This window comes from Vigna radiata, chromosome 6, assembly GCF_000741045.1.
Source record: "Vigna radiata var. radiata cultivar VC1973A chromosome 6, Vradiata_ver6, whole genome shotgun sequence".
NCBI classification, from domain to species: Eukaryota; Viridiplantae; Streptophyta; class Magnoliopsida; order Fabales; family Fabaceae; genus Vigna; species Vigna radiata.
The window spans coordinates 7,487,116-7,501,747 of record NC_028356.1 but is presented as its reverse complement, the minus strand read 5'-3'; the positions used below and the strand labels follow the sequence as shown (position 1 = coordinate 7,501,747).

At 31.7% G+C, this 14,632-nt stretch overlaps 2 protein-coding genes across 2 annotated transcripts; both read right to left on the bottom strand.

Annotated features, from left to right (window-relative positions):
- Positions 1-3,913, bottom strand: LOC106763980 (NAC domain-containing protein 86). Its single transcript, XM_014648170.2, has 7 exons — positions 3,628-3,913; positions 3,292-3,527; positions 2,242-2,519; positions 1,768-2,118; positions 1,174-1,623; positions 940-1,015; positions 1-805 (listed from the first exon to the last, which is right to left on the bottom strand). Exons 2-7 carry the CDS (start codon positions 3,443-3,445, stop codon positions 153-155), a joined length of 1,962 nt encoding a protein of 653 aa, XP_014503656.1. The 5' UTR covers positions 3,446-3,527; positions 3,628-3,913; the 3' UTR covers positions 1-152.
- Positions 3,914-8,621: 4,708 nt separating this feature from the next.
- LOC106765217 (glutathione S-transferase U19) lies at positions 8,622-9,983 on the bottom strand. Its single transcript, XM_014649755.2, has 3 exons — positions 9,866-9,983; positions 9,384-9,766; positions 8,622-9,247 (listed from the first exon to the last, which is right to left on the bottom strand). Exons 2-3 carry the CDS (start codon positions 9,702-9,704, stop codon positions 8,903-8,905), a joined length of 666 nt encoding a protein of 221 aa, XP_014505241.1. The 5' UTR covers positions 9,705-9,766; positions 9,866-9,983; the 3' UTR covers positions 8,622-8,902.
- Positions 9,984-14,632: the final 4,649 nt, after the last annotated feature.

The window sequence follows — 14,632 nt, the reverse complement described above, 5'->3', positions numbered from 1 at the left end:
TACAATTAAGTCTTAACTAAATAAAGTAAAATTCAATTGTGTGTATGGATGGATACATCAGCCTCCAATGTTAACTAACTCGAAGAACCACAATTCAGTGTTCTCAAACTAATTTCTGAAGTTAGACACAAAATTAAAAGAATATAAGGAGATCAACTATGGTTAGCCCACATGGCACAAAGAACGAAGAATATAGTGAGAAAAATTCCTATTTTCTTCAACACTGCATTTAAACCTTTTCCACTTTTGATACCAATAAACCAAACATCATTTGACTCATTCATTATCTGACATGATCGATTCGTTTTCTTCATGATCTTATCACAATTACTGCAATATGTCTCATTCCAAAATTTCACTTCTCCCTTTATAAAAGCATAATGCATAATCACAAGTGCAAAGACGAATACAATCGCACTTGCTATTGTCATTGATGACTTTATTAGCTTCCCCATCACATAGGCCTTAACCTTCCTTAAAGACCCTTGTTCCTCCATTATCAACACCATTGCTTCTGCATTCTCTACGTAATGATTGTGTGCCATCACTGTATTAAGCTGAACTTGGACTGTTTGTGAAGGAACCATTTGCTGAAAGAATGTCTCTGCCACTTGACGAGTCGAAACCAACATTCCACGATTAACCTTTATTTCCTCGACAACCTCAAAACTAGGAGAACTTGAATAATCATCCTTGTTACCATCTTCTGTCAAGTTCTCTGTAGGGTCGTCATCATTGATGAAACCCAATGAGAAATCATTTATTTCAGTACCATTATGTTCCATGTTACTGTGTTGCTCAGATTCTGATCATTTAGCAATTACTAAAACATTAGATATGTTTGCAAGAACATGCTCATTTATATACCATGCTTATAAAGAAAAGCACACTAAAAAATTAACAAAGCAATCATATATGAAATTTTGTACATATATATACCTTGCACCTCATTTTCTTTCATCTTAGTTTGGAAGCTTGAAATATCCTCTATTGGGACAATATTTTGTTCTTCCATCTGTGCATACAATGGATCACATTAACAATCATATAGATGTATTCATCCTTACTATATTCATCCTACCCTTAAGTCAAATTTAAATATTTTTTCATTGAAATAAAATCTTAATATTTAGGTACAAAAGAAACCTGAATAATAAACATACAACTCTATACCTTTTCTAAATCTTCTTTTGACATTCCGACCCATCTTAAATTCTCTACATTCCTCTCCACCTTAAATTCTTCATCCATATCTCCGATCTCTATTGTCCTTGTGTTTGCATCTTCCCATGCTTTGTCAACATACCTCACTGAGTTCATTATTTCACTTGAATGATTGTAATTAGTGCCAACCATGAAGGCAAAATCCTCATCACGAGGAGCATAATAATCATTGCCACACCATTCCTGTGAGTAGTTGGATTGATTTATTAATTCCTGAGAGGCCTGAGCCACTGAAAGAATTTCCTGTAAGATATCTGTTTCAGTTCTGCTTCCTTGCATGGAACTAGAAGCTTGTGTCATTTTCAGCTCAGAGATCCCAACTTGAGGGAAGTCATCCACCTCCAAAGGGGGCATAACAAACCTATGTTGCATCCTTGCACACTCTAGTGCTATATCCACCTGCAAATTTTAAGAGAAAGACAACCTTAGTTAAATTAGCTCAAAAATATGTTTGTCTTTGAAAAGAGTGTTCTTTGCTAGTTATAAATCAGCTCATGTTAGTTATATTCAGATATTTGTACAGAAAGTTTGAAGTGAACGTACCTTGGATGGAGGGTATGCTATGGCTCCAAAATTAGGATATGAAGAAGTTGGAAGACTAAACATTGAATCTTGTGATGAAAAGTGTGACCATTTTTCATGATCCATTGTCGTTACACCACTTATAGTAAGAGGAGTCTCAGTTCCAACATTGTGTGGTGAACAAGTATCCACAGACATAAAATAATTTGAGCTATCTACTAAATCTTCGCCCCTTCCTTCAGAGTATAGTTCAATGCTCGATGATTGATCGCTTGTAATCTGATTGACATTGGGAACATTAACATAGTGCCCCTCAACTTTTTGAGGAATCACTGCAGTCTTCTTCAACACACGGCAAAGAGCATATGCATCCTGAAATTACGTTTTCCCATATTCATAAGAGAACCATATACATATGCATCTAAAAGCCATGAATGAAGATAAACAAATCCAAATGAAAAAGTGAAAATGAAATAAGAGAGTTGATGAATATACCTGCAAGCCTGAAGCAGTTTCGCATTCTGTCTCATCAAGACGATATTCATGCATAACCCAATTTGTGCGAGAGCCATGGGGTGCTCTTCCTCGATAGTAAACTAGGGTTTTCTTCATACCCACAGAACGAGCCTTCGAATTTACCTTTCTATCCTTCCCTGTTGCTTTCCAATACCCAGATTTTGTTGCTCGGTTTGTTCTTGATCCATTTGGGTATTTTCTGTCACGAGGGCTAAAGAAATACCACTCCAAATCCTTCCCCGGTAACAATGATTTCCCTGTAAATTAAAAACTTGATTTTTCAACATTTTCATAAGCACTTCCAGTATAAATTTTAGCACGAGTTGATTATTTTTAATATTTTCCTCACAGTTCATTGTCCTCATCACGTCAAATCGTAAGGTGGTAATTAAAGCAAAGCGCAATGGGAGAATGATCAGAAAACGTGAAGAAAAGTATATTGCATGGGAGTAGTGTATAAATGTATATTATACAGTGTAGAATACAATGTAATTCTTTTCTTTAGCATACGCTTTTTGACTTAGGAATCTACTATTGTCTCGTTACTAAATCTTGACCATCACAATAGGAACCCTAAAGGTGAAGGGACCATCTCCTTTGGAATTCTTAAGTACATTCCACCATATATCACAATAGATATTTTATGATAAAGTAGAAAAATATACTTGACCAAAAAAGCAAGTATGTGTTTGATCATACTGAATAGATATCAGAAGCAAATTGCTTCTAAGCGCGTGTCACTTTTTTAACAAACACTGTTTTATGTTAAGCTTTACAAAATCATCATTATTATTATAAGTAACAAAAATAAAAATTGAGATCGTTCATAAAAAACTTCTCCTCATGATGTTAAAGTTTAAGCTTCATCATGGGATTTTTTTGTCTTGAATTTTCAACTTTTGATAAGAAACCCTATTCACATAAAAAATAGAAGTACTAGGACATGCATATATATATATATATGCATGAGATATATATAGTGAAAACATCTTACGTGTAAAAGCTGAGTACATGTAAGTAATTGATTACCTGGTAAGTCCCATGGTTCACACTTGTAGAGATCAACTTCTGGAATGATTTCCAACTCAATCTTTCGACCATTGATCTTCCTTTTAAGGTAATAAGCAACGAGTTCTTCGTCAGTAGGATGGAACCTAAAACCAGGAGGCAAAACAGGTGCCATTTATATATACTTTGGACCTTCTTCTTCCTCTTAACGTATCCTGAAGAACTTGGAACAGAGATTATACAGAAGCTTGAATTCCCTGCCATGCATAAATTAACCGAAAAGCAACATGTTAACACAAGCATATGATAAAAAGATGAGAAACATGTAGAGTTATAATAGAGAGAAGAAACATAGACCTTAAGAAGGAAGAAGAAGATCCAAAGAGAAAACTAAGAGAAAGAGATAGATATGATTGGCAAAGATGGGTGGAATGTGGGGCTTGCTTGGGGTTTTGATAAAGAGGACAAAAAGAGAATTGAAGAGAGAGAAGAAAAAAAAGTATGATGCATGGGCCCAGGGTTGTGTCATCCTTTCATCTCTTTTTCTTTTTTAACTACTTTTTATTTGTTTTTTTGATCAAATGCATGGATTCCTGTTATCTTTCCTATCAAGTTTGAACTACTCCTATATCTACTAATTAATTATGAATATATACATACACATATGTAAATATATATATATATTATACGTATATGATTTTCTTTTGTTCTGCACCATTGATCCTATGCTTCTTGGTTGTTCTTTCTTGGATTCTAAGTTTATCCACCTACATACAACTAGCTACTATAGCAGCATCATGTCACCCTAGGAGTATTCCAAAGAAGGAAACTTAGAGAAAAAGACAACCTAGGACGGCTGTTCTTAACTGAACAAACGGTTCTAGCTTTCACATTTGTTCTCTAAATTTTAAATCTTGTTAATATAATAATGCTTTTATTACTTTGAAAATAACTTATCTTAAAATTAGTTTTAATTAGCCTAAATGATTCTGATCAGAAAAGAAAATACGACAGTAAAGCTGTACTTAATTAACTTTGGGTAAATGGTAAGTATTAATATATATTTTTAGTATAATAAAAAAAAGGAATTATTATATAAATTTTAATTTTGTTAGTTTAATTAAAAAGAAAACAAATTACGTTAATAAGCAATTATAATGTTGAAGGAGTCTTTTATTCTTTACTTTTTGTTTTGTAAAATTAATATATTTAGTGGTTGTCTTTAAGGTTAATTGCTTAGTAATGTTACTCTTTTTTTTTTATATAAATACATGTTAGATTACTAAAAACGAAATACGTTTTAAATCATATTAACCATTAATAGAGGTTAAACAAAACTAACAATTAGTTGTATATATTAAGACTAACTTTTTAATTGTACTAAAAAAGAAACACATCAATACTTTGTTGTACTGATCGACTGACTATTTATCCATTAAGTTTTAAATATTTTAAAAATTTACATATTTTTAATTGAATTTCTATTTATAAAAATTATTTTATTGACTGTTTAATTTTTTTTTATTTTCATTTAAGTATTCTATGATGTTTTTTTATCAATAGAATAGTATAATCTTTATTTTTGTCTTTTTCTTCCCCACTTCTCATCATTTCTTTATTTTTTAAACTTTTTCTCAAACTCATCGTGAACTCGTGCTTGAAGAAAGAAAGAATAAATTGATTAGTGAGTTTGAGGATATTAAAGAATAAAGTAAGTGATCAATAAGTTCGGGTGAGAACACAAAAGTTAACAATCACGTCATCTTATTAAGAGCACAAATAAAATAGTATAGCAAAAAAAACATTCCAACATTCTTAATTAAGTTGGGATAAGAAAAATTGAGCATATAATTAAGAAATGTGTTTAAAGTTTAATTTAATTTTATAAAATCTGTTTATAATTCATAAAATAATAAATATCATTAATTTTATTTTTAATATTAGAAGACAAAATAATACACATGATTTCATCCAGTTGATAGGAAATACTCAAGTATTATAGAAATTAAGTCTAATTTAATTTTATAAAAATATTTTATTTATATATTACAAATTACAAATTAATCTTATTTCTATTGAATGTTGATCTCTATGACTAATTCATAAAATAAGAACATAAAAAAGAAATTTAAAAGTTAGCGTTTCATATATAATCTCTCTAATTAGAAATATTGTATTTACCAAAAAAATAAAGAAGAAAAAGTAGAGAGAAGAAACATTAGTTTGAGCACATGGAGAAAAAATTAATTAAATTGAAAGTGGGACCCACGTGGGACCAGCTTTTGCCACGTGAATGATTAAATAATCCACTTGGCATGGATGATGACTTGTAAGTTATCTCATGCTTTTTCCATTAAATTACGTTTTTCTCTCTCTCTCATGCTTTCCCTTTCATGAATGCATCATTTGGTGCTTTTCTCCTTTTTGAGTTTATGCTTTCTTTGCTTTTTCTTCTTACTCTCTCATCCAATAAGAATGACGTTTTCAGTCAATTTAAGTATTAAATATAAAACAACTTTTATTCTAATTCGACTAATATCAAGTTTTACCCATTTCAATGACCATATATATAATTAATCTTAATTGAGTTGTATTGTTTTCGATATACTGTTATAAATATTTTTTATGTTAACTTTCATATTATAAATTAAATCTTTTCAGCCAAATTTATAATTCTAAAAACTTAAAAATAGTAACAATGTGAATTTAACCTAATATAATGGATTAAGCCAACATACTTTTGGACTTATTTAGATTGTGTCACAATGTAATTTTTCTAACTTTTACCAATTTTTTATGAGTCTTAGACAAATAGAACAAAAATTATCAAAATAAATTAACATTTGCATAGCAACTTAATAGAATATTACAGTATCTCATAAAATTAATTACTTTATTTATGTATTCTAATATTTTAGAAAAATGAAATTTAAAAGTAATTTAACTTGTTTGTTAGAAATCTACATTTATAAATAAAATCAATTTATAAATTAAAATATATAAACTTCTTTTACAAAATTAAATTCAAAGTTATCTTTAACATTATTTATATATTATAATAATAAAATTATATTTACATTGATATAATGTTCAACAACAAATAATAATTATCTTAAAAGATTAAAAAAACAAAAAATTACAACTTTAGCTATTCGGTATGGTTTAAATTTAGTATGTGTAATGATTTAAATGCAAAGTATGATTGTTGTGATGTTATTAAACCAAAAGTATATGATCTTAAAGGTTATGATTGGTCTTGAATGTAACAAGTGTGGTTCTTGGACGTCATGATCCTCATGGAGAGGATCCATGATGGTGTCGTTAGTGTGTTTTAGAATGATTTGCATGGTAGCTCAGTTTAGGGGTTGTCCTGAAACTCCAATAGTCTTTTTTTCTCACTTAAAGAGGATTGATATATGTGGTGAGCAGTAGCAGAAGGTCTTAGTCTTGGAGGCTTCTAGTATGCTCCAAGGCGCGGTACAGACTAACCTCGTGAGTGTGATAGGGTGAAACCCATTGGCAATGGCTTTGCAAAGCAGTAGAAGGCACCACGAGTGCATAACCCGTCATAGTTCGGCAATCATTCTAAGTCCGAACGAGTCAAATTTAGGGTGTAATAAGTTATGTTATGTGATCATGTATGCTTAAATTAAACTTCCATGTTGTGTGTGCTTGTTATAACATATGGTTTTGTATATCTAGCTCACCCTTGCTTCTGTGTGTGTGTGTGTCTTGTCTGTGTTGTGTTTTTCTTTTGCAATGATCATCCACTTTGGTGTGAACAGGGATAGATGAGGTACCCTTGGAGCAAGCCCTAGAAGGTGATTATGCTGCAACCTAGTTTCTTTATAACTTCTTAGTTTCTTTATGTCATTTTGAAATACTCTATTATGTATAAAGTTTTAAATTATGGCTTCTTTTGGATGATTGTAAACTTAAACATTTATTTATATGTCCTTAATTGTTCTTCAATATTATAATTGTGGACTACTATATTATATAATTGATATATAATTGGGATGTTACATATTCATTGTATTCAACATTTTTCCACACTATATATGTCATTTTTTTCATTAAATTTAAAATACGTCAATATAATAAACAATAAACAATTAACCAATAATACGTTTCCAAAAGAAATTCACTTGTTAAAACCTTGAATTAGCTTGAAAACCACTCAACAAGGTTAACAAACTCAATGATATATACGTTGGAAATAAGAAAACAAATATTAACATTTTAATGTATAAGATAATGAAGATCACGTTAAAGATTTTAGTAAACTAAAAATAAAATAAAATTATACATTATAGTTAAATACAAATATCTTTTTACTAAATTATTTTATAAAATTGAGTTTAATCTTAAATTTATCTTTCTCAACTTAAAATGTAAGTATAATGTCAATTTAAAATCTAACAAAAAAATTTAAAGAATTCAAAAAATATTTAACAAAATTTACTAAAATATTATATTTAATAAAAAACATAATAAATATTAATTATCTCAATTAGTGAAATAAGTCAAAGAATAAAACAAAATCAAACAAATATGTATTCTTGACATTAGTAGTAAACCAATTAGATTAAAAAAGAGAAAAAATATGTAAGTAAAATTTTATTGTTTTACTTTGGATTTATAACACTAGATGTTTTTGTTACACAGTTTTCTTTGTTGCATGTGAGGTTCTATTCTGTCCTTGCATGGATTTGATGAATTGTAGGCACAAACTTAAGTAATTTTATTTTTAAATCAAGCAAATTTAGTTTTGTAGTAATTTTTTTTCTCCATAAAATCTTTAAATTCTCATCAAGATTTTGTCTTTGATCTTCACAAAGTGAGTATACAATATATTGAAACACTAATTAAAGCACTGAATGCATGAAAATATATTTAAAAAATCATTTTTCTCTTTCTAACCCATAATATCATATCTTATAAAATTTTCAAATTTTACTAAATAACCATGAGCAAAGATTTAACAAAGCTCAATAATAAATATGTAATCAATTCAAAATCACTTACTTCGTTACTTCAAACATATATTTATAGATTTTGAAACATGTATTTATAAATTTTGGAATGAATTTCATATTATCACAAACATTATTATCATCAAGCTTAATTGATTTTATTTATAATCAATGTAAGAATTCTAATCACAATTCCATTGGTATAACAGTGGACACTTTTGAATTGGAGTTTACTGAGTAATTTAGTAAATACTTTATATAAAGTCATTTTCATGAGTTTAAATCTCAGCACAACTGTTATAGCAAAAGGAAATTGAGAAAAAGAGAGCAAGGAACTTTGATACATAGCAAGTATTATTATTTGTTGGTGAAAATAAAAAATCTTCAATGTTTTTATTTATATGAGAAAGGGTTTAAGGAGCAACATATTACCTAACAGTTATGGAAAATAGTTCATCTGTTAGCATTACCAATGCAGTTGAAAAGCATACATACCCAGATGTTATTAATTATTATTCCTTATTTCCCTTATTTTAATTAAAGCCATCATCATATATGAGAGTTGGCTAAAGACTAAAACAGAAAATTCCAATACAATGAGAAAAACCAGGAACAAGCCAGAACCATTGACTGTCATAACAAGCATTCATGTTTCATCAATCAAGCCCTGACATCTTCCTGAAGTGAAGAACAAACTGGTAGATCTTGTGTGGGTCTGGCAGAACTTTGGCAACAGATTCCCTTTGCAAACACCTCTTAACCCAAGCTGAGATCTTTGGTGAATGGTCTGCAACTTTGAAGCCCCCAAGCTCCTCATAGGCCAAAAACCAAGCTGAATGAGGAATGGCTATGATGTCCAAATACCCAAAGGAATCACCACCAAAATACTCCTTCTCCCCAAGAGCTTCCTCAAGATGCTTCAAAACTTCAATGAAGTCCCTAGTCCCCACTTTTCTCTCTTCTCCATTGCTTGCCCAGATGCTCCTCCCAGTTTCAAACACCTTCCATGCATACAAGTAACCATCCATAATCATATATGCATACATAAATCTACTTATTTCAATCTCTTGTAAACTTTTGGCATAAAATTAGAGTAAAGGTCGAGCCTTTTTAGTGATTGAGAATGAGGCAACTAACCTTTTTATCGATGTAATCAACCCAGAATCTGGCTTGGGCACGATCATAAGCATCAGATGGAAGCAGGGATTTGGAAGGCCAGACTTCATCAATGTAGCTAACTATGATAGCAGACTCAGGAAGGGGTTTGCCATTGTGCAAAAGCACAGGAACTCTTTGATGAATGGGATTTGACTTCAGGAGAAGTTCACTCTTTGCTCCAAACACATCCTCTTCACTGGCTACATGCTTCACCCCTTTCTCTTCCAAAGCAATTTTCACTCTACCACAAAATGGGCTAGCCCAAAAGTCCAAAACCTCAACCTTGTCACCCTTCGACATCTTATCTTCTACTACAACTATGATTTCTTTGCTTTATTTTTAAGTTATCCGTTCTGGGACGACTACAAAATGTGAAGGAAGTGCTAAATTTATAGTGAACAATTGGATTGCATGAAATCTTTGGAATGTACACAACACCTACAATGTTCTTAACTTCGTACCTCACAATGTTTCTACAATCTTGTAAGTGTAAATTTGTGTTTTGGTTTCAACAGCCTTTAGTATAAAGAGGACACTGGAATTTGGCGTGTTGTGGGAATGGACGTTAGTACTAATGGCCGGCAGAAGGTTAAGTAGTTATATAATTTTTCTAACTTAAAAGGCTTAAATTCATTTTGTTTCCTATACTTTCACAAATATGTAATTTTAGTCTCTATAAAATTTAAAGGTTTCACCAATTTTTTTAAAATAAGCAATTAATCTAACAATTAATATATTATTTTATTGCTTATCAGAAATATTATAAGCCCATTTGCTGTAAATAAATTATTATCCTATTTTATCTTTAATGATATTTTATAATAATATAAAAAATTTATAAAGCCATCAAATAAAAAAAATTATAGTGGGATAAAGAAAATAATTAATTCTTACTAGAAAGAAACTACCCACATTGGGGAAAAAACTAGTCATTTCTAAAGGATCTCTCTTGATGTACACATTATTTGTCTATTTTATATATTTTTAAATTACAATATAAAGTTACAAAAACACCAAAAAAATAATAGTGGAACACAGAAAAAGTAATCAACTATTAAGAAGAAATTATTCCATGTATTAAAAAAATTAATTATCCATATATTAAAGTATAGGTATAACTAAATTATATATCGTAAATGTTTAAAATGTTTCATTTTATATAACTAATTTTTAATTACAATATAGCTTTAATAAAATATATAATAAGTATTATATATATATATATATATATATATATATATATATATATATATATATATATATATGTTAGACAGAGAATAATATGCTCTGAAGGTATGTGCCGCAGAATTTCTTCTCATTTTATTAACAAAACATCAGTTGGCTTATATAGCCAAAATACAGATATAACTGACAGAAAAAAAATTGAACCATATCCACCCACGATTTTACATNCTAAAGATACGTGAGTGGTTAACTAGCCTAGACTTNATCTNCATATCCTAGAAAATAGGACTGCATAATAACCAACTTATTTTAACAAACTGGAAACAGACTAATATAAAATAAATATCTCCTAAACCAACCAACATTCCCTCCCTTAAACTATATGCTATGGCATCTAGTTTAATTTTGAAATTTCAATTATGCCTAGCATAATGCGAAGCTTTAAAAATTGATCCACTTTCAAAGGCTTGGTCATAATGTCTGCAATTTGAATCTATGATTTGCAATAGCTCATCCTGACAACTTCATCCTTCACCAGATCTCTCAAAAAATGAAACCTTATATCAATGTGTTTGCTTTTCCCATGAAACACTGGATTCTTGGATAATTGTATGGTTGAATTGTTATCACACAGTATTAACGTACTGTTCTGCTCCTTAAGGCCAAGCTTCTCCAATATCCTTTTAATCCAAACACATTGACAAGCACAAGAAGCAGCTGCTATATACTCAGCCTCAGTAGTAGACAATGTTACTATAGGTTGTTTCTTGGAGGACCATGAAACTGCTCCAGAGCCAAGTAAAAACACANATCCANAGGTGCTTCTACGATCATCCAAGTCTCCAGCAAAATCACTGTCAGAATAAGCCACAACATTTGTGCTGCCACCCTTCTTGTAGAAAATGCCCAGTTCGGTGGTACCTTTTAAATACCTTAATATGNGTTTTGCTGCCACCCAATGTGATTCAGTTGGACAAGACATGAATCTGCTAATTAAACTCACTACATACATAATATCCGNACGAGTTGCAGTCAAGTACATTAGACTGCCAACTACTTGCTTAAACATGGTTGAATCAATTTTAGTCCCTACAACATCTTTTGACAGTTTCGTACCTGGAACAATAGGATTTTTTANTGCATTGCTATTCTCCATGCCAAACCTTGCCAGTATCTCATGAGTATATTTTCTTTGACAAATAAAAATTCCATTTGAATTTTGCACAACCTCTATTCCAAGAAAATACCTCATTCTTCCTAAATCAGACATGTCAAACTCTGACATCATTGACCTTTTAAATTCATCGCACATGCTCCAATCATTTCCAGTATATATCAAATCATCAACATAAAGGCTTACAATTAAAATTTTACCTCCCTCTNTTGATTTTGTAAAGAGAGTATGTTCACAGTAGCACCTTTCAAAGCCTTTACGAGAAAAATAATTCTCTATCTTGCTATACCATGCTCTTGGGGCCTGTTTAAGGCCATACAATGCCTTTTTTAATTTGTAAACTTTGTCTTCTTCCCCTTTCTTGACAAAACCAGTAGGNTNTTGTACATAAATATCTTCCTTGAGTTCACCATGAAGGAAGNCANTTTTCANATCTAATTGAAAAACTGTCCAACTATAATGAGCTGCTAACGCCAATATGATGCGAATGGTGTCAAGCCGAGCAACCGGGGCAAACACCTCTGTGTAATCAACTCCATATTCTTGAGCATATCCTTTCGCCACTAATCTTGCTTTAAATTTGTCTATTTCACCATTTTCATTGAGCTTAGTCTTGAAAATCCACTTGACTCCAATGGGCTTCACTCCACTTGGAGCATNNACTAACTCCNAAGTCTTATTTTTCTCTATTGATTGCATCTCTTCCATCATTGCATTCCTCCATTTCTTATTCTTTTCAGCTTCTTCAAATGACAAGGGATCTTTTTCGGTTATCATCATCAAAGCATCTTCATCTGACAAACCTTCTCCACTTTCGTAATCAAGCATCCAACCTGGTTCTCTTCTATTTCTTCTAACCCTCCCTTCAATTGGATTTTCATGAATATGATTGTGTGGTTCATCAGAGTGTACACCAGCCCCAGTAGAATCTCCAACAGTATCATTATTTTCTTCTTCCTGCTCTTCAATTTCATTCTCAGTCTGCACATCTTTTTCACAATCTGAAATATCTTGCTCGCATTCTTTTTCAGTTTTCTCCNAATTCCAACTCTTTTGTTCTTCGAAAATAACATCTTTACTGATAATAACTTTCTTAGAGATTGGATCAAACAAGCGATACGCTTTTGATTCATCGCTTACTCCTAACAGGATACACCTTTTGCTTTTGTTATCAAGTTTGAATCTTTGTTGATCTGGTATGTGAGCGTGAGCTATGCAGCCAAAGACACGAAAATATTTCACCGTGGGTTTAACTCCGCTCCAGGCTTCTTCTGGAGTTTTATCTGGTANANCTACTGTAGGACACCTATTGAGGACATGCACACACCATTTAGCAGCTTCTGCCCAAAATATCTTAGGGACTTGTTTTTCAGCCAACATGGACCGCACCATATTCATTATCGTTCTGTTTTTCCTCTCAGNTACTCCGTTTTGTTGAGGAGTATAGGCTGCTGTTAACTGTCGTCGTATGCCTTGAGTTTTGCAAAATTCTACAAATTCATTTGAGGTAAATTCACCACCTCTATCTGTCCTTAGGCAAGTAATAAATACACCAGCTTCTTTTTCAACAAAGACTTTNAAACTTTTAAACATAGAAAAAGCTTCAGATTTTTCATGGAGAAGGTAAATCCAAGTTTTTCGAGAAAAATCATNAATAAAGCTTAAGATATACCTCTTGTTACTNATTGAGGTGGGTTTGATAGGCCCACATATGTCTGCATGCACAAGTTGAAGCTTTGTTNATGCTCTCCAAACACCTTTCTTTGGGATAGAATTTCGATGTTGCTTTCCTACTAAACAGTGAGTACATAAATCTTGTGGAGTCATAATTGAGGGTAGCCCATTAACCATCTCTTTAGAGGAAAGTAACTTCAAGCCATTGTAATGTAAATGACCAAATCTATGGTGCCAAAGAAGAGATTCATTTACTGACTCCATCTGAAAACATGCAGGATTTTCTGGCATCANAGTGGCTGCCACAGAAAACATCCTATTTCCACTCATTTGAACCTCCATAATCTGACCACGTGTAGGATGATGAACTGCACATTTCCCATTCTGAATCACAATAGTGAGCCCTTTTTCTTGAAGTTGTCCTATGCTTAAAAGATTATTCTTAAGATCAGGAATATAATAAACATTTGATATCTCATTTGTAAATCCATTGATATTCAGTCTAACGTTTCCTTTTCCCATCACATTCAATCTAGTATTATTACCAAGCTTGANCGTGTGCCTAAAGCTTTCATCCATGTTTGAAAACCACTCCTTATTGCCACTCATATGATTGCTGCACCCAGAGTCAAGAAACCAGTTTTCTTCCTTCCCTTGTTTGTGATCAACATAGGCCATTAGTAAGATTTCATCTTCCTCTTTCATTTCATCATGTACCTCAACCTCAGCATAGTTTGCATTTTGCCAAGTGGGACATTCATATTGAAAATGTCNTAGCTTGTGACATTTAAAGCACTCAATGTTTGCTTTGTTGAAGGGTTGTCTTCCTCTTCCTCTTCCTCTTCCTTGGCTGCCTCTAATGAAATGTCTTCCACGTCCTCTTCCTCTTCCTCCTTTATCTTCATTAGTAATGTGGAGCACGTTTTCTTCATCATCATGACAGTTCATTCTTTGCTCATGAACAAGGAGACTACTTTGTAACTCATCAATTGTCATAATCTCTAAATTGTTTGATTCTTCAATGGAGCAAACAACATAGTTGAATTTAGAGACCATGGACCTTAATATTTTTGCAGTGATAACACTCTCACCCATATGTTCACCACATGCTTTCATGCTTTTTGCAATCTTTAGAGTACGAGCAAAATACGAATTGACCGTCTCTCCTTCCTTCATTTGTAAAATTTCAAACTCT

What these genes read in the sequence shown, in the direction of transcription:
- LOC106763980 (XM_014648170.2), bottom strand. Translation starts at nt 3,445, where the DNA reads ATGGCACCTGTTTTGCCTCCTGGTTTTAGGTTCCATCCTACTGACGAA. An exon ending in TGAACCATGGGACTTACCAG is followed by an intron (nt 2,520 to 3,291) that starts GTAATCAATTAC and finishes TTTAATTTACAG; the next exon opens with GGAAATCATTGTTACCGGGG. An exon ending in CAAAAGAAGATTTAGAAAAG is followed by an intron (nt 1,016 to 1,173) that starts GTATAGAGTTGT and finishes TTGTATGCACAG; the next exon opens with ATGGAAGAACAAAATATTGT.
- LOC106765217 (XM_014649755.2), bottom strand. Translation starts at nt 9,704, where the DNA reads ATGTCGAAGGGTGACAAGGTTGAGGTTTTGGACTTTTGGGCTAGCCCA. An exon ending in TTGATTACATCGATAAAAAG is followed by an intron (nt 9,248 to 9,383) that starts GTTAGTTGCCTC and finishes TATGCATGGAAG; the next exon opens with GTGTTTGAAACTGGGAGGAG.